The 16,272-nt window shown below is 34.1% G+C and overlaps 1 protein-coding gene across 1 annotated transcript; it reads right to left on the bottom strand.

Moving 5' to 3' along the window:
- Positions 1-481: 481 nt before the first annotated feature.
- LOC115236612 (nuclear receptor subfamily 2 group F member 6-like) lies at positions 482-15,824 on the bottom strand. The gene is made up of 9 exons (XM_029809167.1): positions 15,616-15,824; positions 11,978-12,073; positions 4,392-4,532; positions 3,878-3,993; positions 2,421-2,606; positions 2,229-2,342; positions 1,971-2,137; positions 1,471-1,717; positions 482-1,021 (listed from the first exon to the last, which is right to left on the bottom strand). Exons 3-9 carry the CDS (start codon positions 4,520-4,522, stop codon positions 792-794), a joined length of 1,191 nt encoding a protein of 396 aa, XP_029665027.1. The 5' UTR covers positions 4,523-4,532; positions 11,978-12,073; positions 15,616-15,824; the 3' UTR covers positions 482-791.
- Between the last annotated feature and the right edge of the window lie 448 nt (positions 15,825-16,272).

Genomic DNA, 16,272 nt, shown 5'->3' with positions numbered 1-16,272 from the left:
AACTTCGATTTTAATAAATGATTGTTCCTTTCTAGAGATAATATTAACTATAAATATAAATTAAAACACACATATATATTAATTATAATTAACTAAAATTATTATCTCAGAAAGGAGCAAAAAATTTACAATCGGACTAGATTCAATATCTTAATCTAAACGATGGCATAAAATGTCATTCTGCGATTTCTGAAAGTCGCAGACACATTTGTCCTTCTATATTAACAATACATAGACTGATGCAATAATAATGATGTCAAAAACAATAATTGCATATCGTTACATTTACATCGGCAATCTTGAATGGCTTCGATCGGAATTGCAATTGTATAATAATCAATACTATTATGCGATATCAAGGAATATCGAATTTGGAAACAATGTCAAGGGATTAAGTTTGATCTGTTTTCCCTGGATGCTTTGACATTAATTATTTTTTAAAAATAAATAATTCGAGTAGTTTTTTTTTTAAATAAAATAAATATGATTTTTTTAACGTGTAAATGCATGTTTTTTCTGCTTCTGTCAATCTTAAAGTACGCAAAAAGTGCTATTTTAAAGATCTGTGCATTTTCGATAATAAAACAATAACTGAATAGATTAAAACACTCGTATGATTAAAACAATTCGTGTAATTATCTTCGATGTAGTCAAAACGGTTGATAAAATGTCATAGCCTTTAATCATCTCCGAGAAAAATTTACTTGGGATCGACGGTCTTTTTGATGGTCTTTTTGATCTTTCGTCGATAAATAAAGAATACACTCGAGATAATAATCGTCAAATACTAATTAAGCAGGCCTAAGAGCGCCGACCATATCGCCCAGTAGACGCTCCACGCTGACGTCACCGACTGTCGGTTTGAACAGCAGCTCGTGCAGGGTAACACGACAAAGAGCGCGTGCTGGGGGTAAGAGCAGCAACAATCGACCCACCCTGCGCGCATCCCTCTCGCAGAAAACCGCCACCGTTTGCTCCTGCAATGCCGATACTCGTCCCGGCTCGCAGAGGTTTCGTGATTCTATAAATGATAAAGAAGAACGTATTTTTTTTTAAGGGGTGCGTTGATAAAAAATATACATTAGGTTTCTTAAAATCAACTAAGCAAGTTGAATTGCTCAGTATCAAAATTTATATTGAAAAACATGATTGAAATATGAAAATTATAAAATCCGATATATTGCAATATTGAAGTTGAAAAATGAATATGTTTATGACAGGAAAAACATGCTTGAATTAAATGTTTGCGACTGCGAATATGAAATGACAATTACATTTGATTTTGACTCAACGATCTTCTATAATGTTCAAAACGGATAAAATGATTAATATAAAAATAATCTTGCATAATGTATTTTTTTTTCTCGAGCATTTAGATATAGAACATCCTACGTAAAATTTTGAAAGACAGAGATCAACGTTAATAAAATTAAAAATATCACAATCGACATGGTAATCTAAGTTACTCACCCGCCTTGAACAGGACTATGGCCTTTAAGCACGCGTACTCTGAATGATCCACCCTCAGCGCGGCGCATTTTGCTAGAAGTTCTCTCAGTCTCCTCGCTTTGTCGAGTAGAACTTCCCTTCGTTCCATCGGCAGATCCACAGGCACCAAGATGCTCTCGTCCACGGGAAAGCTCCACTGTGCTGCCGTCAGTACAAATAATTCGCTCCACGACTCCTCCAGAAGAATAGTTTGGTCTCTATAAGGGAGCTTGCGAGAAAAGACGGTATAATTATTTTTTTTATTATCCACAAGTGTAAAAAGATTATGTAATATTTTTCGTGAATTACTTAATACGTTTTCTTTACAATTTTGTGTATTTTATATTTTATTTTAGAATTTATTTTATTTTCTTATATTATTTTATATCATATGTTTTGTAAAAGTTTTGTAAAATATCTTTGTAAAAGAAAAATGTGTTTAAGAATTTTGCTAAAAGAGAAGGGGTATTTGTGGAGCTTACTTGCAGAAAGGAATGTATACTTCTTGCCCATCTCACGGCGAAGAAAAGTAATTTTGCCGCAAATTCATAAATATTTTCGGTCGGCAGGAGTGATAAGCCTTGCATCATGTATTCCGATGAAACGGAAGTGATGACCGGCGGCGCCAGACGTGTATTTACTAATTCCTCTACGATAAATAAAAAATAATGTTACTTAGGTATGCTGATATGAGATTGCCACATATACACACACACACACACACACACACACACACACACCTTTTGATTCAATTCTAATGTCAACAGTTGCTGCTTCCTCGGAGCTAGTAACTTCATCCTCCTTGGCAGTAGTCATAGACAAAGATTCCGGAGATGGTCGTGGTAGGAAGTGTGCTGTTGATGCAACGTGATATTTTATTATAAAAAATATATGTCAATTCGATATGATTATATATTAATATTATTACTTACCGACTGACGGGGTGAATGTTGATACCGTAGGCTTGAAAGGGAACAATGCGGGATATAGAAGTGGATGATAAGTGGTACCCGCCGGATGATAGACATTAGAAATTCCCGTATAAAGTCCCGAAGGTGTCCTTCTCGCCGCTGTAACGAGAGAAGACGTGCTCCTCGGTGCTCTCTCGTGTTGCACGGCTAAAAGCGAGAAAGTATCATTAAAATTTCAATTAGCCATTAATCTTGAAAGTCCACATCGAAAGTCTATCAAATCGAATCGATATTGATAATATATTTTACATTTTTTATCCTATTGTTTTCGTAAAAAATATTATATAAAATACATAAAATATTTTATATAATATATAGTATATTAAAATATTATATTTTCAGAAGTATAAAAGTTCCCGGATCTTTTCAAACGATTTTAACAGGTTTTTAATGATTCTTAGCAATTTTTAAAAAAATTCTGGATTTGAACAGAGAATTATTTGAATGAAAACTCTCTGTAATCTTAGACTTTCTTGAAGTAAAATTTCCAAAAACAACTAACGATTCCAAATAATTGAAGGAGAAGCGCAATGTGGCCCTTTAACGGCAGCTCCCGCCTCTCCCTTCACTAATTGATATCTCAGCAATCAAGTGTTTGGATTATCGCTCGACGCGGTAAGGGGACCGGGAAGAAGGTGTTTACAAAAGCTGTGAACGCCAGGCTGCTTCTGACACCGCTTGCTATCGGATCCTGCCGTTCGGTAAGCAAAAATATAGAGTTTCATGTGGATGCGATGGGTGTGTGCGTTTGTGCGTGCGTGTGGACACGCTTCCCTTTTTCCAAACTGTTTCCCATCCGCCGAGCAAACGTCACTATGCATTGTAATACCCGACTCGCGACACTTCGCTCCCTCTCTCTCTCTCTCTCTTTCTCACTTTGTGTATTCTATTTTATACGGAGTGTGTCTGAAAGAACTTTCTGTTGCGTCAAAGAACATCTTTCGAATATCGCTACGTGCGTGTGGACACGCTTCCCTTTTTCCAAACTGTTTCCCATCCGCCGAGCAAACGTCACTATGCATTGTAATCCCCGACTCGCGACACTTCGCTCCCTCTCTCTCTCTCTCTCTCTCTCTCTCTCTTCCTCTCTCTCTCTTTCTCACTTTGTGTATTCTATTTTACGGAGTGTGTCTGAAAGAACTTTCTGTTGCGTCAAAGAACATCTTTCGAATATCGCTACAGAACGAAAGATTCATCCCGTATGTAATACACAGCATTGGCGGCCGATATCGAATAAATGTAATTACAGATAAATATTTAAATAAAAATAAAGATAGAAGCTCAAAACCCCGAAAATGTTAGAATGCATCGCGATTAAAAATGAAAAATATAATAAGTATTATGCACAGTAGTATATGATTTTAGCCACTATACTTTTCTGAGATAAATTCCGAAATCTGTTAATAACGGAGTCATACCATCTCGTTTCATGTTGACCTGAAGACATTTTGTGAAGCGACAAGCTTGGCATTGATTGCGCCGCGACACGTCCACGATGCAACGTCCGTTCTCTTTGCACACGTAGTCCAAATTCCTGCGCAAATAACTCTAATGTCAAATTTATACCCTAATATTTACGAATAATTTTACAAATAATGTAAAAATAATATTATATAATTTTTAAGAATTAACTATCTCTATTTTTATCATTTTCTCTGATTTTGAAATCGAGATATTAACAATAATCATTTAAGAAGTTATATATGTTATATTTTTTAATTAAAATAAAATATTATGTCAATCAAATAATAAATTAATAAAATAAATAAATAATTAAATATTTATATTAAGCAAAAAAAGACGAGAGCAAACGAAATTTAATTACAACGAAAATAAGTGATAGGAAAATTGAGAGACGCGCGGATCTGTAGGATAAGATCACTTTGATGTTTCGATTTAAGTTCGAACTTAGTTAAGCAAGAATTTAATTACCTCGCGTACCTGCGGATTGACCGCTTGAAGAAACCCCTGCATCCGTCACAGCTTGGTACGCCGTAATGTTTTCCGGAAGCTTTATCCCCGCAGACCTTACACAACGTTTCTCCACGTCCGTTTTCCTCCATATTTGACACCCTGTTTGCAATGAAAGTTTCGGTAAATCGCACGAAGGTAATTCAATACAAGTTAAATTTAAGTTTAATGGAACCAAGACACTTTATAAGACGCATGAAAAACAAAAGATATAGAACATTTCAACATCATAAAATTTCTATTTGAGCAAATAGACAAATAATGTTTTTCGCGCACGTTAAAACTATATACGTTTAATTATAAATTAAGATGAAAAATTGTAAAACATATTAAAACAGAAAGAAGATAATGACGTGACGTAAATAATCGTGCTTACTTACATGGTAGCCAAGATTCAGCCTCGAGAAATTATCTAAAATAAAAACAGCCATTTTTTTATTTCTACTCTTGTCATTTTCGAGTGTTTTTGGATCACGCATGAAAAACAAAAGATATAGAACATTTCAACATCATAAAATTTCTATTTGAGCAAATAGACAAATAATGTTTTTCGCGCACGTTAAAACTATATACGTTTAATTATAAATTAAGATGAAAAATTGTAAAACATATTAAAACAGAAAGAAGATAATGACGTGACGTAAATAATCGTGCTTACTTACATGGTAGTCAAGATTCAGCCTCGAGAATTATCTAAAATAAAAATAGCCATTTTTTTATTTCTACTCTTGTCATTTTCGACTGTTTTTGGATCTTTATTTTCTTCTCAAGTTGAAAAATTTAAAGAAATTCAGTTCTTAAGTTCGGATATGTCTACTTTTGCAAATAAAATAAATTTTAAAAAATTTCCTTTCATGAACCAAAAATAATAAATGTAAAGATTTAAAAATGCTTACTTTTTATTTTAGATAATTTTATCGAGACTAAACTTTGGCCATCATGTAAACACGCACGATTATTTAGAACGCCATTATTGTTCTTTGGCGATCTTTTATCTTAATCTTGTCATTAAATAGATATACGCGTTTCACTAAAAAAAAAAACATTATTTGTTTAAATAAAAATTTTATACGATGTTGAAAAGTATTCTGTTTACAATTCTCACTATACTTTCATAATCCCTTAAGTCTCAAGAAGGATTACCGAAGAGTAGAATCGATACGTTAGAATCGAAAAGTCATATCTCTCTAAATACGCGTCGGATATGCATAGTGTTGCATTTCAAGCTTTAAAGTGACGACGGTAATACAACACCGATCGAAGTGTAGGAAGTACTCGGACAAATTGCGCGATGAATCACCGACTCTGACGAGTTGCCTTTGGATTATGCATCGCGTTACGATGAGAAGTGCATTACGCGCGTGGGAATGCGCTAAAAGACGAGCAGCGTCTCTCCTCATTATTCGTGGGATTCGCATACAGAGCAGACTTCCTCGTCGCGGTGCTATAGCATCGCCCTTTGGAGGAGACTCACGGCGCACTTTGCATATTGCACGACGTAATACGATAGGTAGCCAGAGGATCGCTAAACATCGCTGTTCGATTTTGCGACGGCTTTATGCTCGCCGCGCAAATGATATCGAAGGACCGATTATTTCGCGCGATCGATCATGTCGCCGGTTGTCCATCCGCTATTTTAATGAGCCGTCTTTATATTATGGGTAATTGACACCTTGCTCAATTTAACGCTCGAGCGGCGAAATTTTTTCCTAACATATAATTTCTTATATTTTATTAAACGTCAATTGATAAGTATACGATGTTATTTTTGTGTGTTGTTATATATTTAAAATTGTGGGATTCGTGGATAATAACATTGATAAATTTTTTTTAAATAATCAATTTGATTTTCTATTAATTTGGATCTAATCGTAATTATTATTAAATAATCATTTAAAATGTTGAATGCTGATAATTACGTTTCTTCAGATATTTGTTTCAATTTTCAAACATTTTTATTAATGTTAAAATTAAAAGCTAAATATTTAATAATCAATACATATGTTTAAATACGTATATCAAAAATTAAAGATAGTCTATTATATTTATCAAAAAGTCATCTATGACTTTTTTCCACTAAAATCTTAAAATTAAATAGTAATAAATCTATCAGAGAACTAATTAATATTAAATTAACATTTAATAGATGTTGTATTATATGTACTTTTATCAATCTCAGAATCATTCAAGATCATCTTGATTGAATATCAGCAAAGCCATTAACACACAAGAATTGAAATATTAAGTGTCGTGTAAATTATAATAGAGCTATATTGAAAAATGGGAGAACAAAGAAACTTGAACACACTTCATTCTCTCCTTCATAACGTTACGGCCGAGAGATAATATATCAAAAGAAAGATGATGCGCGGAAAACGGATTAAAGAATGAAAAGCGAGGGCGATCGCGATACTCCTCTGTCCTATACCTCGACAGGGGCTTACGTTCATGGACGCGCCACAAATGGACGGCCGGGGAAGGGGAAAAAAAAAGGAACGGGTTGTCCTCGCGCGCACACGGCACGGTCACAAAGTCGAGGAGCCAGGAGGTCGCGTGTCCTCCGAGCGACCCCTCGACGAGGCGGCGTCGGCGCGCGTACCCTCTTTCTTTTCCGTGACTTTACGCCGTCCCCTACCGGCGAGGTGGCCCTCAGGGCTACCGCCCGTCGCCTCTGACTTCCCCGCAACCATCCTGGCCACCCGTCACGGACTCGATAGGCGCCCGAGCGGCCACCTGCCCGTTTCCCAGGCTCAATAATGCAGCGCGCCAGACGTGGAGGAGCATCGCCCACGATAAACCACCACCGCAACCGCCGCCGCCGGCTAGAGGAGTCCTTTACGGAGATGTTGCTACAATTTTGCCGCACCCTCGCGCACGAGACACATACACACACATCGGGACTATAAGTCTTCTCTTTCTTTCTGTTTGGCTGAGCAAAAAGGTGACTTCTTGATAGTCTCTCTCTCTTTCTCTCTTTCTTTTTCTCCCTGCCAAGCAAAACGAATCTCTCACGCAAACGCCTCTTTGCCTGTCATAACATTTTTATTATCCGATGACCGCCGTCTTCCGCGACAACAACTCACGATGGTCAATCTGACTCTCTCTCTCAATAGAGGAAAAATTTCTTACGAATGAGTGCCAATATATGAATGGTTTCATATGAAAAAAGTTTTCTTATTATGTAAATTTACATAATATTCTTCCTCGACGCCTACAGATTTGATTCAACTCTTCTTTAGAGATAAAATTCTTCTTTATAGGGATAAAATTATTTTTCACGGATAAAAATGCATATTTTTGTGGATTGGTATTAACACGATTCAATTAAATCTTTCTTTTCTACGATGTGTCCAGTGCTGTAATTTAGAAAGGGAGAAAAAATCGTCGTTCAAAGTCAGATAGAGTTGAGGCTCATAGAGCGATCGCGAACAATTATCGTGTCACAAGAAAAAAACAAAGAACAAAGGAAATTGGTTTTATCTTTTTTCTCTCTGTCTCTATGATATCACCTCGGCATATTGTAGCCATATACAGTGTGCAATTACACGGGGCGTATTATTTAACCTTGTTTGCACGAACGCGGGTGTCGTTCGCGCACGCATATAACATATGTCGCGTTGCAACCAAGACTCGTGTTGGGGGTGAGTCGAACAGTCAGATTTTCCACCCTTTCTAAAAGCATGTCCAAGCTTTGAACGAGATGAAAAAAAGAAGACATGAAATACAGAGAGTTATTTTTGAATAATATATTTTTTTAAATCAATTTATAAACATGTAATAGCTTTAAAGAAATTAGTTGATAGAATTTATAGAAAAAATATATTTAATCTTTTATAAAATTAAGTACCTCCTTCCCTATTCTATTTTATTTTTTATATTTTATTGTTTAATGTATATGGATTATATATAAATATTATCGATAAATTGCATATATAAATTGAAAATCTTGCCAAAACTTTTCGAGAAATATGAACAAACAATTCAATAAATATAGTCTCAGAGAGAAAAATTACATGTAAATATTAAATTGAAAATCTTACCAAACTCTCTCTCAAGAAATATGAATAATAAAATATTTATAAATGAAAAATAAATGCAGCTTCCCAGAGAGATACAAACAAGTAACGAGAGTATTGTATGTAGGTAAAAATATTTAATAATATTTTAGATTTAGACTTCAAATGTGTGATAGAGAGATACTTGAAACTGACTGTTGAAAAATAGCGTTAGAGGACGTTTCTTTATAAGTATCAATTATACTCTCGGGGAGACAATTTGGCCCATCGATCATGCAAAGCTCGACAAGCGCGGCGCAGTTTGCGCTCGCAAACACGCGTCTAATGTCGATTCGATGACTTTTCGATAGTTTTCGACGCGTCGCAAGATGTTGGCAGCACGCGGTGGGACACATGCAAATTTTTTTCCGCGTCACGTCACGTGCGTCCTTTCGCATAAAAAATGCTGATCGATTGTCGGCCGCGCGATACATTTATATATAACGAAAATAGCCTCGCGTAATTTTGGAGCGAACAAAACTCGTGAAATTCCTTGTCGTGGCATAACAAACCGATGATAAAAATTTAAAAAAAACCAAGAGAAGAAACTATATAGTCCAATAACGTAAATTAAATTTGAAAAGAATGTGAGGAATACTTGCTTAGATATAGAGAAATGTATGATAGTGCTGTCATCACACAAAATAATAATGATATTAATCTTAGCTTTCAATTTGTATATAAGATCTCTAAGTCTGGACAAGCAAACACATATTCTTTTTATATCATATATTCCTTTTATATCATCTTTTTATATCTGTATAGGGTATGAAAACTATGTCTAACATCGCGTGGATATAGAAGTATAGAGATGAGTGAGAACTTGCTATTGTTCATTGTTCTTGTTATAGTTCTCTTTCTTTATTGCTAAGAAAAAATTCTTGCCGTCACGTCGTCGAGAAATCAGAATTAACCGGTGTCGTTCCCCCCTCTCGATTAGTTTTTAATTTGATTAGCTCCCTACAATGCATGTCACGTTTTTTCGCGTAATCGACACACAATAAGGGTTCATTGAGAAAAAAAACACATGGTGTCAGAAATCCTCCGTTCCGCCGCCATGACGCGTGTCATGATGTTGCTGGGTAAGTCTCACCTGGATCTTTTCTACTAGATCTTTACATTAGTATCATAATAGTGATATACAAGCCCCATTTAACAAGCCTCAATTTAGTTGTTTATACATATTTTAATTTTTTATAATTTACATATATATATTTTATATTTTTATTTTTATACATACATATATATACGTAGAAAACCATAATTAATATTCAATTAACAAATTTTATATGGTTGTACAGACACTAACTGTGTTAACTATTAGCAACTGCTAATTTGATAATTTGTTAAATGTGATAGATACACTAATATTAATTAATTTTAATAATAATTTTAACCAATTGTTTTTTTTCAAATCAAATAAAGAAACTCTAAAATCGATCATTAATCTGCTAAAAATCTCAATATTTTTAAACATATTATTAGATGTATTAAGATTTATTTTCAATAAAAGTTTTCTTTGTTTCTTTTTGGGTTACTATTCATTAATTTGGATCGACAGAAAAATATTTAGGTAATTTGAAATTCTCTCTCATATAATTTATTATTTTTCCATACACACCGTGTGATATGTACATTGTCAATCTTCGTGAATAAAGGTTTGAAAACCAAGCTGTTCGAGGTTTCCCTTTTTCGTATATCTATGATGTATAGAACTATAGCGATTAATATTTGATGATTCGCTTCTACGTAAGCGTGGTCGTTACGTCGAGTCACCTGACGTGACTTTGTTGTACCTGAGGGTCGCAGTGCAATTAACGACTCGTAAATAATAATCGATCCTATATAAGAATGGCATACGCAGCATAGTAAGCCTCGTCTGTTGGGGATAATTAATTATAATAATTAGCAAGTACCAATACTTTGCGAATAAGAGACTAAACGTGAAAGAATGACACGCATAATCACGTGAAAAATTAAATAGTGAAGGGATTGCAAACATAACGATTTATATATTCTACTTTTAGCCGAGCATATTAGTATGAGATTTTATAGATATAATGAGTATAAACTTGATAATACAAAGTAATTCAGGTCGTAATCCGGTTAAAGACTTTAATGAAACCACTTACCACTTTCTTTTCTCGAGTAAAATGCAAATATTAACGTCGAATATGATGAGAAACTGTTTCTATTTTTTTTTTTTATTTAATAAACAGCGGTTTTAATAAATTAAATAATTGTAAGAAATTATTTCAAAAAAAAAAAAAAGATGTCCTTCTTTTATGATTCTTTATATCATTCTACGAGATTCAAAAGTACACATAAAATGCATAATTATCTTGCGATTGATGTTTTACGAGCAGGAGGTGCTTCAGATAATTTCTCCCAAACTGTATTTTGGATAATCGGAGATGTCAGGAGAATTCCGGCAATTACCAAAGTTAATGTGGGCTGTTTTTTCTTCATCCGATCCTAATTTACGATTAGCCGCGGCGCGATTAGTTCCACACAGCCGCACGCACGTGCACACTTCGCACGACTTGGCAGTGATTGCGTGACACGCTCGATTATATAGGATAAGTCGGGAAACACGTAGTACAACCGAAAAGAAGGTGAGATACCTCGCCCAAAAACAAGTCGAAAATGCAGAATAAAATATTTTTTGAACAAGATTTTACTTTCGACAAAATTGATTTTAAACTTTGGGAAAAAATTAATTTACGTTTTTATACATGTAATCTATATTTAAAAATATTCTTCTAAAATCAAGAATATATGAAAAGTTTTAATGTGTGCGACAACATATAATGGTCGCAACTGAAAGAGAAATGAAATAATATCGCGTGAGGTATATATTTGTACTTATATATTAATAACGTTCACGCACATGGCTGCGTTCAGATATGCGTTAAATAAAAGGCGAAGCGCTCTATATTTTGTAACGGTATGTAGCGAGCAGGAAAAGGTGTGAAATAATATCGCGTGCACTAGAGACTTACGTAATTTATATGTACATCTAATAGCGTCCGCGCATCGCTGCATCCAGAGGACTGGACGAGAAAATTCTCGACTCTCTCTTTCTCTCTGTTTTTCTCGCGTTAATGTTCGCCTTCTCCTGACATATGCGCCGACTTTGACGTAATGACAGGCATTGCGGCACGATAATTGCACGCGTGACCGCCGGAAAACGTCGGTTTTACAGGTGCGTGTACTCACGGGTGACCGCCACGTTAAGCAGCGTGACTGTAACACGTGTCGCCCGTTAATCGCACCATCGACCGACGAATATGCGCTGATTCCGCTCGAAAAAAAGTTACACTATTACGAACTATCGCCAGATTAAGCCAACAATATCCGCCCGAAACCGGACATACGTGTATTTCTTCATTTTTTCTTTCACGTATATTTTTTTCTTTAGTTTTTATTTAAATATATATGTGTATAGCTGTATATATGTTAATATTTTATTATTAACAAAATCATACTTACTTATGTAGTATCCCAGTTTTGTGCAAGGAATCTTTTTTTCTCTGTTAACTGCAACTTGTTAATCTTCGGTTGAGATCTGCGATCTTCATGAATCATCTGTATTATATATATGTATGTAGTGGAAAAGTAATCATTTTATTTGAAAAAATAAGTAAAAATGGAGAATGAATATTTCTTGCGCATGCAAGACATTGTTGCCAATAAAAATGATTTTAAGAATTGAAAAATTGATACAATACGCTTTTTTAAGCTTGAATAATTTCTAACAATCTTATATTATATATTATCATATTTATCTTGACAGTGATTATTAAAATATATATAAATTTATTATATATAAAGTATCTACATAAATTTTGTATCTCTTTGGATAAAATTAAAAAATAAAGGGATTACAAATATAACGATTTGTATATTCTATTTTTAGCCAAGCATATTATACGTATGAGATTTTATAGACATAATCAGTATAAACTTGATAATACAAAGTGATTCAACTCATAAACGTGGCAATAACGTGCATGATAATAATTAAGAATATTAATGAATTGTAATTGCAGATATACTAAAAAAATACGTAATAGTACGTGGATTTATTTCTACGATATATCACAAATTAATTTCCTCATTATGGCTTTAATAACATTAAAATGTGCTTGTAAACATATGCTTTAAAATCATGTTCACCAATTTTAGCTCGTTGAAAGAACAATCTAATCGTGGATGTTCTTCAAGGGGCAAAATTAATTTTATACATTATATTAAATGAAATCATCAATGAATTAATATTCATATACATTAATTATAATTTAATATTAATTATAACGTTACTTTATAGCTAAAAATTAAAAGACTATAAATAATGTGCAAACGTTTATTTCTTATGCAAATGACATTGATTGTTTTAATCGAAATATATCAATAAGGTACATGTATTATAAGCGCGTCTTTAAGAAATTGACTTTCAAGAAAATGTTCGGAACTACACCGACATTAGAATCGTATGTATGATTAACTAAATGTATGAAATAAGTTTGTGTGAGTAAGTAGTCTAAACTAAATTGAGACATAAATCACTTGTACGCGGTAAGAAAGTCGATGACAGGTGCACGTATAAATAAACATGTTATTTCACACTTTCGGTGTGATGTGCGACACCTAAACAACTGAAAATTGTGAAAAAAAGTATCGGTTTCAGTTTTTATCTGCGTACCGAGTTCGAGGTGTCGAGCGGTGCTCGCTCGACGCTCGACCGAGCCTTTTTAGGAATTAGAGATAAGATAACGCGAGAAGGATGCGAGAAGAGGATGCGAGAAAAGGAACGCCAATAAGACGCAGAATGTTTCGCGAGTCGACGAAATTCGAGTTTTCTATTGGATCGAGAATCGAAACGACTGTAATTATTGGTTCGAGGAGTCCGCGTGGAGTATTTAGCTCATCGTCAGAAGTCCGCGCGGATTATTTAGCGTAGGAAATTCGGGACGTCAGACGTCATTCCGAGATCGCGGAATGCAATAAATCTCCCAAGTTTCGATCTTTTAATTGAATTATGCGAATAGAACGATTATTTATCTATATGATTACTGGACATTATTTAGTGAAAAATCTATTGCTTAAACACAACAAGATTAATAATATGTTTGATTTATTACGAATATAATTTAATATAATCTTTAATAAAACTTTCTATACATTATAATATTATCGCTATAGATTTACATTTTGCTTTATGTAACCGAATTTTCGGACGCGTCGCTCTTATATTTACGTTCTGTTGTCTCATTGTCTATCCTTGTCTATTATTTACGTATCTCTCTCTTTCTTACATCAAATATTTTCGAAGTATCATTTTGCTTTATGTAACCGAATTTATCCGAACGCGTCGCGCTTATGTTTACATTCTGTCGTTTTGTTATCTATCCTTGCCTATTATTTATTTACGTTTCTCTCTCTTTCTTATATCAAATGTTCTCGAAACGTATTGTCTGTCTCACGTAGTCAGTCGACAACTAGTCGCGGTATAAATCGGACGTGTCGCGTTCTCTTGTGAAATATAATTAAATCATACGCGTCGTTTCTCTTGTGAAATAGTGCTTTATAATGCAATATTTTTCAAACCTATATACACTTCTATAAATTTTCCTACTCACAGATCGAACAAGGATCCTCTCCATTATATCAACTTTTTCTTTTTATCTGAACAGACATCGATCTATACTTCTGTGCGGATTAATTACTATATGTATATAATTTTCTCTTCAGTGTAATTTAAATTATACTAAATTGTTTATTATTCTCTAATTGCTCATTTAAAAAAATGGAACATTATACTTTTATATTTATCTATTAATAATTAAGAAGAATTTGATGATTTGTGTGTGTAATACAAGATTATTATTAAAACTTAAAAAAGCGTAATATTTTTAATTTTTTAAATTTTAATATCAATTTTCTTAAAAACAAAGCTTTATATGAAAGGATATTTTATTCTACATTTTCGACTTATTTTTCATATACAATAATAGAATCATTACCTCCCGCCAATTATATCACCAGTGATATCTTATAAAATATGTCAGTTTTCAAGAGTGCATTTTCTCCAGAGAATATAACAATGTATTTTCATCTGATTTAGAGGATTAATATAGAAATAATTGATATGTTTGGATGATATATATTAACGGATTAAAATATAAAATTAATTGATATATTGTCGTATCATAAATTAGCATCTCAAAAATATGTCTTTTTTATCTCAAAATCAGTAACGAGAGAGAATGTAGAATTTACATATTACTTATAAATCATACTATATAAAAAAAAACTTCAATTATTACTATTTGTGATTATGTGAAATTTATCTAATTAATATACTTGTATTAATTTTCTTGGTTAATAACTGACATTGCCAATTTATAGTTTAAATATGTTTGTTCATTTTCAATAAATAAATGCCGTTCGTTAACAATAAGGACATCAAAAATCTTTGCTTTACATTGTCCGTCGCAATAAATAGGAAATAATGTAGCCGATTTCATGAATTTTTCTCAATTCAGATAAGATAATTCAGATTTTATTAATTGCTCTATTTAAATAAGTAGATATTCAGAGAGAAAAAGTGTGAAAACCGACATGACGTTTTGGTTCCTGGATTCTAACTGCTAATTAAAAGTTTAAAATAAATATGTATATATCCACAATAGAGATATATTTATTCGAAATTGCGCTGTGTTAAAATGTATCATAGCATTGATAATATTGTATTAAACATTGAAATATTTTTGTGAACAAAAATTAACTACAAAACTGATATTTTTCCAAAAAACCAATATATTCACTGAAAATTATATATAAAAGAATGATAAATTTATGAAAAACGCAAATTTATTGAGTTTACAATAAAATTACATTTCCTTTTTATTTATAAGAATGAATATTTTTTAAGAAAATGTCTTGATTTTAAGTGATCTATATCGGTTTTGGCATCTTTTCTCTTCTGATTTTCTTTAAAATTAATTTTCGTTTTGCTGCACCAAAATCCATAAACGTGGATTTGTCAAAATATTCTCGTTTTTAAAGACTCGTTAACGAAGCAATTATCTTCAGTCGCGTCGCGGAACATATAATTTTTCTGTTACCTAAATTAGAATGAGTTTGCATCGATACACATGGTCAGATTCGCGTGAACAGCAGGAAGAGCTCCCCGAAAAAAAATCAGACAGATCAGAGCAACAATTCACAAGACGCGTCGAACTCAGCGCAAGATGATCTTTCTATTCAATTATCACAGACACACCCCCGATCTCGTCGCACAAGTCTCTTTTAATCGCGCATCATCTCGAGGAACGATTGTTCACGACGAGGTGAAACGTCAAACTCGCGTACGTGCGCGGGACACGCGTGATCTATAACTCGGTAATTTTTGTCCGTTGCAGCAATCGGATCGCTTTCGCAGGCAAGCGAGGTGGTTGCGTAAGGGTTGGAGAGGAGAGAGGGGGGAAGGGGGACAAAAGGGTTTCAACCGCGAGGATAATCATCCCCTCGGGTTCGCGACTGGGCGTACACGCGTCTATTCCTTGACACGAGAGCACGTGCGCGAGATGTCGACCAAGCGACGACGATTGGCTGACAGGCGGGGCCACGATTCTCACAGGGGTTGAACGAGCGCAACCCCTCAACCAAGGGTTGAGGAGCTTCCTCTACCTCTCCTTCACGGCGTCGCCAGACATCGCGCGAGCGGAGCGCGAAAGTCAACTCGCGTGATGCTCTCGCTGCCTCTCTCCGACTAATCGCGA

The sequence above is a fragment of the Formica exsecta genome, unplaced genomic scaffold, assembly GCF_003651465.1.
Source record: "Formica exsecta isolate Colony F162 unplaced genomic scaffold, ASM365146v1 scaffold258, whole genome shotgun sequence".
Classification (NCBI taxonomy): Eukaryota; Metazoa; Arthropoda; class Insecta; order Hymenoptera; family Formicidae; genus Formica; species Formica exsecta.
Note: the sequence above shows the minus strand (reverse complement) of the source record. Positions and strands in the feature narration are given on the sequence as shown.